This window comes from Dama dama, chromosome 7 (genome assembly GCF_033118175.1).
Source record: "Dama dama isolate Ldn47 chromosome 7, ASM3311817v1, whole genome shotgun sequence".
Taxonomy (NCBI): Eukaryota; Metazoa; Chordata; class Mammalia; order Artiodactyla; family Cervidae; genus Dama; species Dama dama.
In genome coordinates, this window is record NC_083687.1 from 36,936,831 (window position 1) to 36,949,266 (window position 12,436).

The 12,436-nt window shown below is 39.0% G+C and overlaps 1 protein-coding gene and 1 non-coding gene across 2 annotated transcripts; one reads left to right on the forward strand and one right to left on the reverse strand.

Annotated features, from left to right (window-relative positions):
- Positions 1 to 918: 918 nt before the first annotated feature.
- LOC133059176 (placental prolactin-related protein 3-like) lies at positions 919 to 11,579 on the reverse strand. Its single transcript, XM_061146203.1, has 5 exons — positions 11,405 to 11,579; positions 5,974 to 6,155; positions 3,675 to 3,782; positions 1,736 to 1,915; positions 919 to 1,107 (listed from the first exon to the last, which is right to left on the reverse strand). Exons 1-5 carry the CDS (start codon positions 11,577 to 11,579, stop codon positions 919 to 921), a joined length of 834 nt encoding a protein of 277 aa, XP_061002186.1.
- On the forward strand, positions 8,131 to 8,237 carry LOC133060022 (U6 spliceosomal RNA). Its single transcript, XR_009693691.1, has one exon. It is a non-coding gene; the product is annotated as a U6 spliceosomal RNA (small nuclear RNA).
- Positions 11,580 to 12,436: the final 857 nt, after the last annotated feature.

Below are 12,436 nucleotides of genomic sequence, written 5' to 3' on the forward strand. Positions count from 1 at the left end.
AATGGTTGCAAGGTGATGCAGAAAATGAGGATGCAGTGGAGTGTGGGTGAAGACAGCCACTGGAGGAGGATGGAGCCAGTTCAGGTTTGTATCTGTTATGGTCTCAACCTTTGTGTCCCCCAGAATTTCATATGATGAAATCCTGATTCCCATCATTATGGTATCCATAGGTGGTGCCTTTCTGAGGTGACAGAATTATAAGGATGGATCTTCCTCAATGAGATGAGTGCTTTTATGCATAGAGATACACAGAGGTCCCAAGCCCTTCCCCCCGTTTGAGGACACAATAAGAAATGTGTAGCCAGAAAGGACCCTGCATGACCACGCTGTGGAAATCCATTTCCATTGTTTATAAGTCTGTGATATTTTTTATAAAAACCCAGAAGGTCTAAGACAGCATCCTAACAATCATCACACAGTTCTGTAAACCTCATGCTATTTGTACAAAGGGGCGAAGCACTGATCCTGTCTGGTGTAACACTGTGACAGTGGGCTGACAGTTTGCTGCTGGCTTTCATATAATCCTGAGTATTCAGTCTTCTTGGTAGCATGACCAGAACCATGAACAAATGTCTAATTCTTCGATTCTCATAACTTGAACCAGAGTAATTTTCTGTGATTCTTACGTAATCTCTTAACGGTCTTTGTAATGCCAGTTTCTGCTCTTTGGACTAATTTTAATAGGAGCTTCATTCTCTCAATTGTAGGGGTGGATATTCTTTTTATTTTGAATTCAATGAAAATAGAAATGTTAACAAATTGTCCTCTTAGATTCCAAATCTCTACAGAGTCTGTGTTTATTTTTCTAAGAGGAGACCCATTTCACAGAGCATGCATGAAAAATCTGTAATTTCATAGATGCTTGCTATGGGATAGATCATTAGGACCATCTCACAGCTGAATACCATAGATGTGGATTTAGCACTCGTCACTGATTCGGCACGCCAGGATCTTGCTGTACATGTCAACTTTACGTGAATCGCTGCGCAGGCACTTGAACAGATTATAAAGTGCAGAATGACGTACATATTCATCCCTGGACACCAGGAATCGGTATCCTGACCAGTACATGCGATCCTCGGTCTTCTGCCTGATTGGTCGAATCATCTGAATACCCAAAAGATAATGATTTCTTACGTGTTTTATTAGTATTTCCTTTTGTTTGTCCCTTGTAATTCTCAAATTATGATTTGGGGAACACATACAAATGTAAAACTCTCTAGATATGCATTTTTGAGCTAGCCTATGAGAAAACAATTAGGAATCTAAAAAGTAGAAACATAACTCAAGTTTAGTTTTAACTTTCTCTTTTCTTCCTTCCCACTCTTATCCTTTGATTTGAGGAGAACAGAGAAAGAAGACAAGTGGAACTTCAAGCAGATGTCCTGGGATACTTTGAGGAAAATGCTGAGCTTGGAAATTCTGTTCTCTAGTTCTCTTACTCTTGAAAATATTTCAACCACCTGTACCCAGGAAGAGGCAAGCTTTTGGTGGAATCGTGTGCAATAGAGGGAAGGCTGCACATGTCAAAAATTGCAGTGAAATTCTGATTTGCTTACAGTGGAATCTATCACTTTAAACGACTAGGCTCCTGCTTTATGTAGTAGCAGTCTAGCATATAGAATTCATGAATCTTTTTCTTACAAAATGAAATATTTCAAAACTCCTTATGCATTACAGAGGTCAACTCTTTCATTCATGAACAAAGCAAGAAAGCCCTCTGCAGGATGCTCACCTGTCTGAATCGCCTCTCTAAGATTGCTTGAAGTTGGTAGGATTTTTTGGTATTCTCTAAGACACTTGATATGATAGTATCTGAGAGGTCTTTCTTAATCCAATGGTCAGTGCCTAGATCATACATAGGAGTAGTCCAGACGTACTGTAACATGAGTATCCACTTAGTAAGGTCTTCATTCTAAGCAAATATAAGAAACAGTCTCATTGAAATAATCATAATTCAGTGGTTTTGGTTACATGTGATGTTTGCTCAGAGCAGCTGACCTGAAAGACTTTTGGTTATTCCTATGTGTATGCACAGATTTTTGAAGGTAGTAAAAGTTGCAAAACTATAAAATGTAAGCTATTAGTTCACACTTCACTGACTTATTAAAAATCTGGGTTATTTTAGGAATTAATTCTTCTGATGAGTTCTAATTTATAACATGAATTTTCTTTTTCCTCTGAAATTCTACCACCCACTCAGTGAGTTCTTTGATGTTTGTCTATTTGCATTATAGAAATCTAAGTATTTTATGACAAGTCGGTATGTGCCTTCAGTACCTGACCCAGGAAAGAGGCATTTTACCTGTGCCCACATCATTATCACCCAGTGATTCTTTCGTATTAATGAATCAGATAAGTCATTCGTATTGATTTTCGATTAGTAATTTGTTTTGTAATGTTACAACAAAGAGACAATGAAGAAGACATGACATTCCTAAACAGGCTTTCTTTCCTCAGTTGATCCCAGCACCAGCCGCCATGCTGGTATCAGAAGAGTCTGTCTTGTTGACATGTGTCCGGGCAGAAAACGGCACAGCGTTGTCTTTGGTAACAGCATCCGTCAGATTCACAGTGGAGGGTTTTCCCCCAGCTTCACTACTACTAACAGAATTGAGCATGAAAATCCTGGGGGCTGAAGACCTCTAGTTAATAATCTTGATTTCTTTACAGCCAAGAACTCTTTTAGTGGTAAAGAACAGAGAACTGAGTAGGATGAAATATAGTAATGCACATAAAGTGCTTAGTAAAATATATGACCATGTAGTAACTCTCAATAAACTTTAAATTCAAGCTTATTGAAAAATCCCTCATCCTCCTCCTTTTTGAATGTTTCCTTTACTTGATCATCCTAATTATTAATGAGCTTAACATAGGAAAGAATGCTGATATCATTAAGAAAGTTGTGGAGAGAAAAGATAGAATTTTAAGGCAGGATGCATGTGAAAGCATTTTAAATAATGTTAGCATTAAGGATAATGCAGGAAATCAGAAAGGAGAGATTATAATGGTGAAAATATGGAGTTGTCATTAATCATTGAGGCTTGATATGTAAACTGTGTTGTCTTCATAACAGAGCCAATTGTTGCGGCCATGAGAAGCAAAGCAATGTTACATAGGCCTTTGTGGGGGAAACTTACAAATTAAAAATAAAAGGTGACGGAGGAGTCATTGAGAGTGACAAATGAAGGAGGTGTCAGAGAAGTAGAAGCAGAATCAGGAGAGCCTTGAGAGGCAGATGCACTGGCTCGAATGGTGCAGAATAGGACTCCCACGTAGGAGTCACTAGTAACAGCGAGTACTCAAAAGTAGGGTGTGTTTCTTACATATTCATGAATTTTGCAATCTTATATTTTACACATGGAAGTTCCCATTCATTTCTTGTTTTTGTACAGAATAATAGCTGCGATCCTGTGTCTAATGCATTGCTTGAACTAAACTTGTCTGCATGGACAATTTATAGATCTGTTGTTTATTTTGATACTACAAATCTTTAGTTATCCCTTGATTTTGCTCATGTTTCATCAACTGCATAATATAATGCCTCTTCAACTGCTTACAATTCCTTCACCGTTTTCTTCATGTACACTTTCCATTACCTCTAAAAATCTGAAGCCTGTTAAGCTACACACTGTCTCACTTGATCTGGTGAAAAACCCAGGTGAAATACTCACATTCAACTCTTCGGCCATTTCTCTTTCTTGAGGAGCATGGAGGGAATTGGTGTGGCAGTCATTGACGGTATTGTTATACTCTGATTTACTCTGGGGATACTTTTCTTCCTAAAGGGATCAGGCAATTAGTTAGGGTTGTTGGGTATTCAGTAGATGAGCCCATAACCAGAACATTAACATGTTTGATAGACGTGTAATTTTTTAATGGGGAGGCATCACAAAATTTGAAAGTCATTATTTTCCTACTTTTTCTATATATTAACTCTATAAAAATGATTTTACATCTAACTTTCTTATGTTCAAACTTTTCCCTTCTCTATTTTATCATTATCTTCTTCTTTTTTTTTATTTTTTAGTATTTGAACCAAATATAGTACTTTTGTACCGATACTTAGTGCCTCCCAGGTGACGGTAGTGGTAAAGAACATTCCTGCCAATGCAGGAGATATAAGAAGACTCAGGTTTGATCACTTGGCGAGGAGCATCCCTTGCATGAGGGTACAGCGGCACACTTCTGTACTCTTGCCTGGCAAATCTATAGATAGAGGAGCCTGTTGGGCTACAGTCAGTAGGGTTGCAAAGAGTTGGACACAACTGATGTGACTTAGAATGCATGCATGCGCCTATATTTAACCATTTAATCTCAAGTTTACTGTGGGTTAGAGCCAATATATTCCCTTATTAGGAGTAATACAGTAATGACTCTGACTTATCTCTGAACCTGCTCACCAAAAAGCTTAGTGTTCATCCCAGGTGCAGAATACAATATTGTTTATGGTGACAAAATGGTACATCAGAAAAACATGACATAAAGTTATAGGAAATACTAAGCAATGGACTGAGAATAATAAGAGTAGAAAAATCTAACTAACACTTTGATAGAGAAAAACTAATCTTTAACGGAAGTTATGAACATTTGAAGAGATTACTTGGAGGAGTCGGAAAAAAATGGAGAGTCAAAAATGGAGGATGAAACAAAAACTAGTGAGTACACAGAAGTATGTAAATTTAATAGAAACCTGTAGCACCCCCTTTTATTAGCTGTCTGCTCTATTGTGTGCTCCTTGAATGACCTAAAAGAATTAACACACAACTTTCAAATACCTTCATCAGAAAGAGAATAATTGTTTCCAATTGTAAACTCCCCTTCTATTGTGGCTCGAAACCTATTCACTGCAAATCTTAAAACAATAATTTGTAGCATTAAAAAAACTACCAGTATTCGTTTTTGTGACCAGCTTTGTTTAACATGTTCCATCCATCCAGTTCACTGCAGAGCAGTTCTCAGTTATTGGTTATTTACACTGAGCCTGGAGAAGAAAGCCCACAGAGACACTGAAGGACCAGAAAATCACCATGCTTCCTTTTCCGCATTTCCACCTAAAAGTGCTTTCTGTCAGGTAGTATTGTGGACTGAATATGTGTTCTTTAAATTCATGTCTTAGAGCCCGAATTGCCAAAGTACACTGTTTTGAAAAGGGTTCTGACTTTTTGGCATGCCATGGTCTATAGCCCACCAGAATCCTCTGTCCATGGGATTTCTCAGGCAAGAATACTGGAGTGGCTTGCCATTCCCTTCTCCAGGGAATCTTACAGACCCAGGGATAGAACCCAGGTCTCTCCCATTGAAGGCAGATTCTTTACCGACTGAGCCACCAGTAAAGCCCATTAAGTTTAAATGAGCTCTTAGGGTGCAACACTCATCCAATAGGTTTACTGTCTCCATGAAGCGAAACACCAGAGAATTTTCTCTTCTGTCTCTGTGTCTGTGTGTCCTTTTCTCTGTCTCTCTTCCCCACCCCACACCCTGTGTGAGGACGCACGGAGAAACGATCCTGGGAAGAAAGAGTTCTCAGCAGAGCCTCACCTTGCTGGTGCCCTGATCTGGGACTTCTAGCCCCCAGAGCTGTGAGGAAATAAATTTCTGGTGTTTATTCCCTGAGTCTGTTGTATTCTTTTATGGCATTCCTAGCTGACAGATACAAAATCATTTATTTTGGAAATTTAAAAAAGAAAGTGAGTGAAAGGAAATTGAAAAAGTTATTGCACTTCTTAGGAATCTTTCAGATTTCTCAAAACTGGTCCTTTCTTCAATTTCCACATCTTATGAGCTGACGGCGTCTTTAACCTAGAAAGTGTGTTAGCTGAAGTTTGGCTGAAGCAGCCCTCTTGTTTAAAGGACAGTATGGCCCAGTCACTTATGTGAAGGTACCTTCTGGGAGTCTCGCGGGCTACAGTCCATGGGGTCGCAAGAGTCGGACACAACTAAGCAAATAAACCAACACCACTGAGTACTTACAAACTCATTTAACATTATTGTGGTAAGGTTACGCATGTCATGGGACAGGCTGGAGACACGGCTAAACGTTTTTCTAAGGAACTTCAGGGGGACGCCAAACACGTCAGGACCGCAGGATGGGCATAAATTGCCTTGGCACAGGAGCAGATTTGACATGACCAGCAGCAGGACCAGGCAGGGCCCTGTTAAAATAAAAACATGAGTCATTCTGAGATGATCTAATCAACTGAGGTTATCAAATCCATCCTGTGGAGGGAAGCCTTCTCTTTCCATGTTCCTCTGAGCAGGAGTTGGTGCTGTAATAGCTGGGGTAGAGAAGAAAGAGCGCCTTCTGTGTGAATTTAGATGGATGATGACATTCACACAGATAGATAGTTGGAGAAGTAGGATACTCCCTGCATTTTTGTATTGCTCCCAGAAGTACTTCTGTGGTCTGCAAACATTTGGAACTTAATTCTGAGCCAGAGTATTTAGGCCTTTCTTTAAGATAGTTTAATATTGGGACTCTGCAGACTCTGAGCAGCCAGGTCCTCTAGGAGTGTGTTATTTTTTCACTCTACATTGACTAATGCTTGAATTTTAGACACGGAAATAACAAGAAGTGTACAGTTGATCTGTGTGGTTTACATCACGCTGGGGTAAGAGTAAACACATGACTAACTGATCGCTACTATTGAGTACAGAGAGAATACTAAGAGAAAAAGGATACTGAACCTTGGATCTGCTAACTCACCTTCATAACCCCATGCATGTCTTTGATACTTTCCCAAAAGCTCTAAAACATCTTAAAATTTGTTTTTCACAGTAGCTCTGTGAGTTAGCCTTCATCTTCACTATGATCATTAAGTTATGCTAATGAAGATGCAATGCCTTGGAGAGGGCAAATAATTTACCCTGGTCCCATTATTAGCAGATGGAGGTGACTGGGCACCAATGCAGTCATCTGTTCACTTCCTGATGTCACATCACGCATGCCTGTGGACTCTCGGTCTGCATGTGTGTAACCAGGACCACATCAGGAGCTGTGATGACTCTGTTAACGTGAAAAATATTTTGTCTTTGACTGCAAAACAGCAGTGACCATACATCACTGGTTTTATCCACTTGGTCTGCTCTGTCTATAAAACACTCACAGTTAAAGTCTTTGACAATTATCAGTGTGGGGGCCTGATTCTCCTGGTCAGCCTTGCTTCTAGGAAACTTGACAACTCTTCTACTTTTAAGCATCCTTAATCTTCTCATTACATTTGTTTCTTCGAGAAAATGGCAGGTAAATCTCCAGATGGTAACAAGAATATTACCTGGTCAGCACCTAAGACAACGTCATTGGCTCTGTGAACAAAGGCCTGACTTTGATGTTTTAGGGAGTAAATTCATCTGTCTGGTCGGGAGTATATCCTGACAACCCATGGGGCTTAGTTTTTGAACCATCTCCAAATATCACCGCTTGATAGGAGAACTAGACCTTCATGTTTCCATTATGTATTTTAATATTTCACAAATTACTTCTGGCCCTACTCTTGGCCAACAGAACCATAAAATCATAGCCTCTTGCAAGCTTGATTTTAATATTACCTTCCCTGTCCATCCTTTGTAAGTAAGTAGAATTTAAGACTGAAGTGAGGAAGAATAGAGTTTGGACAAGAAACTGATTAAACAGGAATTCTATCCTCCTGAATGAGATCTGAACATGATTCTTTTTCCAATTTACCAGAAGAGTGGTAATTTATTTAAATATAAGATATCAGCATTTACTAGGTTTTCTCTGCTCTTAGTTACTTTAAAGGGGCATGTCGAAGAATAAAATGGTTATTTAAAATTAGATGATGATAATCAAAGAAGTGTTTTGCAAAAGAAGACATAAGTTGAAGAGATCTGGGACAATCTCTCTCATCAATTAAAGAGCTTATTGTGACAGGCAAGGAGAATAATGGCTTGTATAACATAGATGTATTTCTGTGTATATATCTGTGCATGTATACATGTGTTATGAATAAATATATGCTTAATTCCTACATGGAACTTTGGACCTTATAAAATTCAATTTTATAAGTGGCAGTAAATATAACAGAATACCCTAATTCTTAATGTAATTGATCATTTGTTGGTAGATGACTAACTATATGATTTTTTTTTCTGTTAAATTGTTATTTGTGTGTTTGCTTTGGTAGCATATATATTAAAAAATTGGAATAATACTGAGAAGACTAGCATGGCCCCAGCCCAAGGACAACACACAAATTTATGAAGCCTTCCATATTTTTCTCTAACAGTTTCGAGGGCTGCGATGGGAAGGACGGTGGGAAGAAGGTTCAAGAACGATTGGACATAGGTTAAAATATGGCAATTTATGTTGATGTTTGGCCAAAAGCAGTACAGTATTGTAAAGCAATTAGCTTTCAATTAAACATCAATAAATCTAATATTAAAACTGTTACTTGGGATCATATAACAGGTTCAAATGTCCATTCTATGACTAAAGTGGATGTGACTGGAAAATGATGGTGTCAATTATCATTGGTTCGTGATTCATTAACTTTATAGTTGAATGAGAAAAGTAAACTAACCAACAATATTGTCAGTGATTCAGTGTCATAGCAAGCTATAAGCCTTGTCTGCATTCGCTTTTAGGTGGTATAGCGCCCAAACTTTGAAACTGAGGCTGTTCCAGAACTGAACACTCATGAGTCCTGCCCAGGGTTTCTGTTCCTGATGCTGGAGGCTTCTGTTCACTGGTCCACTAGGTCTGAAACTTTCTTTCCTGAGCATTCTCTGGTTCTATCATGTGCACAAGTCTTTCTATTTTGGTTGTCTAATTTGATTCTCTTATTCTTTTGATCAGACTACCAAGTCTATTTACGATTTACTTTTCAGACCCTTTTGTGCTTTGATTTTTCTGATGCTCATTAGTGTATTTGCTTCCATGTCTACCTCTCTGAGTAGTTCTCAGTATCTACATATACCCTACCCTATTCGCTTACTGTCTGGATTTTGGCGTTCAGCATCACCATATTTTATGAACTTCATTTTCCTTCTGGTGAAGTTTCTGGTATACAGTTTAAGCTGGTGGGCTCCCATCTGGCTTTTTCGTGTTTTCTCCAAAAAATTAGAGAACTCTGCTTTCTTTCTAGGCAATACTGCCCCTTCATTTGATACCATTGCTAATTTTCTGTGATTTCACCTCCTGCCTCATAAACTGTGTCTTTCTCAATCTACTGTAACTTGAGTGCTATGTGTCTCTATGTTGGTGTTACTGTTTTATTTTATATTGTTAATTTTAATTGGAGATTAATTACTTTATAATATTGTATTGGTTTTGCCATACATTGAGAGGAATCCGCCATGGGTATACATGTGTTCCCGATCCTGAACCGTCTTCCCACCTCTCTCCCCATCCCATCCTTCTGGATCATCCCAGTGCACCAGCCCCAAGCACCCTTGATCATGCATCAAACCTGGACTGGAGATTCATGTCACATGTGATAACATACATGGTTCAATGCCATTCTCCCAAGTCAGCCCACCCTCGCCCTCTCCCACAGAGTCCAAAAGACTTCTATACATCTTTGTGTCTTTTGCTGTCTTGCATACAGGGTTATCGTTACCATATTTCTAAAGTCCACATATATATATATTAGTGTGCTGTATTGGTGTTTTTCTTTCTGGCTTATTTCACTCTGTATAATAAGCTCCAGTTTCATCCACCTCATTAGAACAGATTCAAATCTATTCTTTTTAATGGCTGAGTAATATTCCATTGTGTATATGTACAGTAGCTTTCTCATCCATTCATCTGCTGATGGGCATCTAGGTTTCACTTATCACTGTCTTAGGCAAGGGGAGTCACTCAGTCATGCCCGACTCTTTGCGACCCCATGGACAGTAGCCTGCACAAGCTCCTCCGTCCATGGGATTTTCTAGGCAAGAACACTGAAGTGGGTTGCTGTTTCCTTCTCCAGATCAATGTCTTAAATGTTTTCCATAAAAACTTGCAACACTTTTCTTAAGTTTATTCCGAAGTGTTTTATCTTTTTGTGATGTAATAGTAAATTGGCTTCTTTTCTTTCTTCAACTTTCTCATAGTTCATTGTTAATATATATAGGTACACAACAGAGTTTCATATATTGGAATATAGTAAACATAATGTATGCTACATCTTTAAAGAATAGACATTTTCCCACAAATAAGACATATAGATGGTCAAGAGGTATATGAAAAGATGCTCAGCATCACTAATATCAAAGGGAATGCAGATATAAAGCAAAAGAGATATCACTTCATGCTTGTTTGAATGGCTAGTACCAAAAATGTAAGAAATGACAAATCTTGTTGAGGATGTGGAGAAAAAGGAGTGCTCATGCTCTGTTGGTAGGGATGTATACCAGTGCAAATCCCACAGAAAAATACTGTGGAGGTTCCTCAAGAAATTTAAAAGAGAACTGTTATGTGATCCATTATGCCCCTTCTGGATATATAGTCAAAGGAAATTAGATAATTTTCTCAAAGAGAGATCTGTATTCCCACGTTCATTGCAGCATTATTCACAATAGCCTTGGTATGGAACAACCTTAGTATCTTTCAACAGGTGAATGCATTAAAATAATGTGATGTAACATATATAGGTAAATATTATTTAGCCATTAGAAAAAGAAAGAAATCCTTCCAATTATTGCAACATGGATGAAACTGGAGGGCATTACACTATGTAAACTAAGTCAGACAAAGAAAAATACATTATGATCTCAATTATAAGGAATCTCTAAAAAAACAGTCTCTGAGAGACTGGACATCATTGACTGGCATACCGACTCAATGGACATGAGTTTGAGTAAGCTCTGGGTGTCGGGGATGGACAGGAAAGCCTGGTGTGCTGCAATCCATGGGGTCACAAAGATTCAGACATGACTGAATGACTCAACTGAAGAGAGTGGAACTTACCTGTGTTCTCCTCAAAAAGCAAAAGTTAAACATGTGTGGTGATGGCAATGTTACTTAATAGAAAGGGAAACTCATTTCTAATACATGCACAAATGGGGGTGGACAGGATGATGGAGGGTTAGGTGGAAGTGGGTACACCTCTCTCCACCTATGCATCAAGAACATCTGAAGACACAGCAGTTCTCACAGAAGACCAGGTGAATACTGGCAGGACTCCCTGACTACTGAGAAGGAATATCTGGATCCACACAGAACTTGGTATGAGAAAGGAAAGAAGGGACAAGGAGGAACGGGAAAGAAGGAGTGAGCAGGTGGGACCAGCCTGCACCTGGGGCTGAGGGAGCTGAAGCGCAGGGGAGACATCCCCGCCTCCATGACCGTCGTCTGGAAGAGGGGAGTCATTTGAAGCTGTTTGGGAGTGAACTAACTAACCTGTGACCGTCTGAATGGAGTGAGAACCACATAGACAAGCCATGCTGCAGCCTTTCATACCTCGGACAGGGTTGTAAGTCCACTGGTGTCCATGGAAGCTGAGAGCTGGAGCCATGGGGACTGCAGAATGATCCCAGGGTGAGAAGTCCTGTTGACCGTGGGGAGTCAGCCAGATGGGATGGGATGGAGGAAATCTGCTGAATCGAATGCTTCTTAAGGAAACCCACGAGGCCATAAAAGTAGGGCTCAATTGCCTGTGGAGTAGAGCTATCTCTTTTTCCATGAGGGTACCTGTAGGTTGAGCTATAGAGAGACTTCAGTGAGGGTGGTCCTTGAGTGCCTGATGTACTAAGCAATGAAGAGTTTTGAATGTCTATATACCCTACCCTGTTCTCTGTCTAAATTGTGCATATTAACATTGTAATATTTTTATCAACTTAAATTTCTTCTGGTAGAGTTTCTGGTCTACAAATTAAGCTAATTCCTCACATCTGACTCATTCTTGGTGTTTCAAGAAACTTTGAGAACCTTCCTTCCTCTCAAGGCAATACTGCCCTTTACTACCATTGCTGGCTTCCCATATTTTCACTTCTTCCTACTACATTCTATGTCTTTCTCTGTTCACTATAACTTTAGTAGTATGTGTCCCTATGTTGGTATTAATATTTATAATAAATTATTAACCCGATTCAGTAGAGAATCAAAAGGACTCCAGTTTCAACACTGGTAATAAATTACCCCCAAATTATAATCCACTAATGCTCCCATTTGAAACTGATTTTATATCTATATATTAGTGAGGTCTCTGAACTCATTTTCCTTACTAGGTGGCTCAATTTTAAAATGAAATATAGAAAAAAATGGAAGGGTAAACTCTAGAAATTACCTTCCTTTTGATGTACCTCATTAGTTAGTATGTAAATATTAGTTTTGCTTTTTTTTCCCCTGTGAGTCTGTTCTTAGTACATATTATAGCTGACTGTGTGGTGATTTCTGTTGACTGAAGAATGTACACTGTGAACTGTAATTGTCAAACAAGTGAGTGGAGATGAAGAAAGTAATGTCAGGAAGGCACAGGCTTTTGTTGCTCTA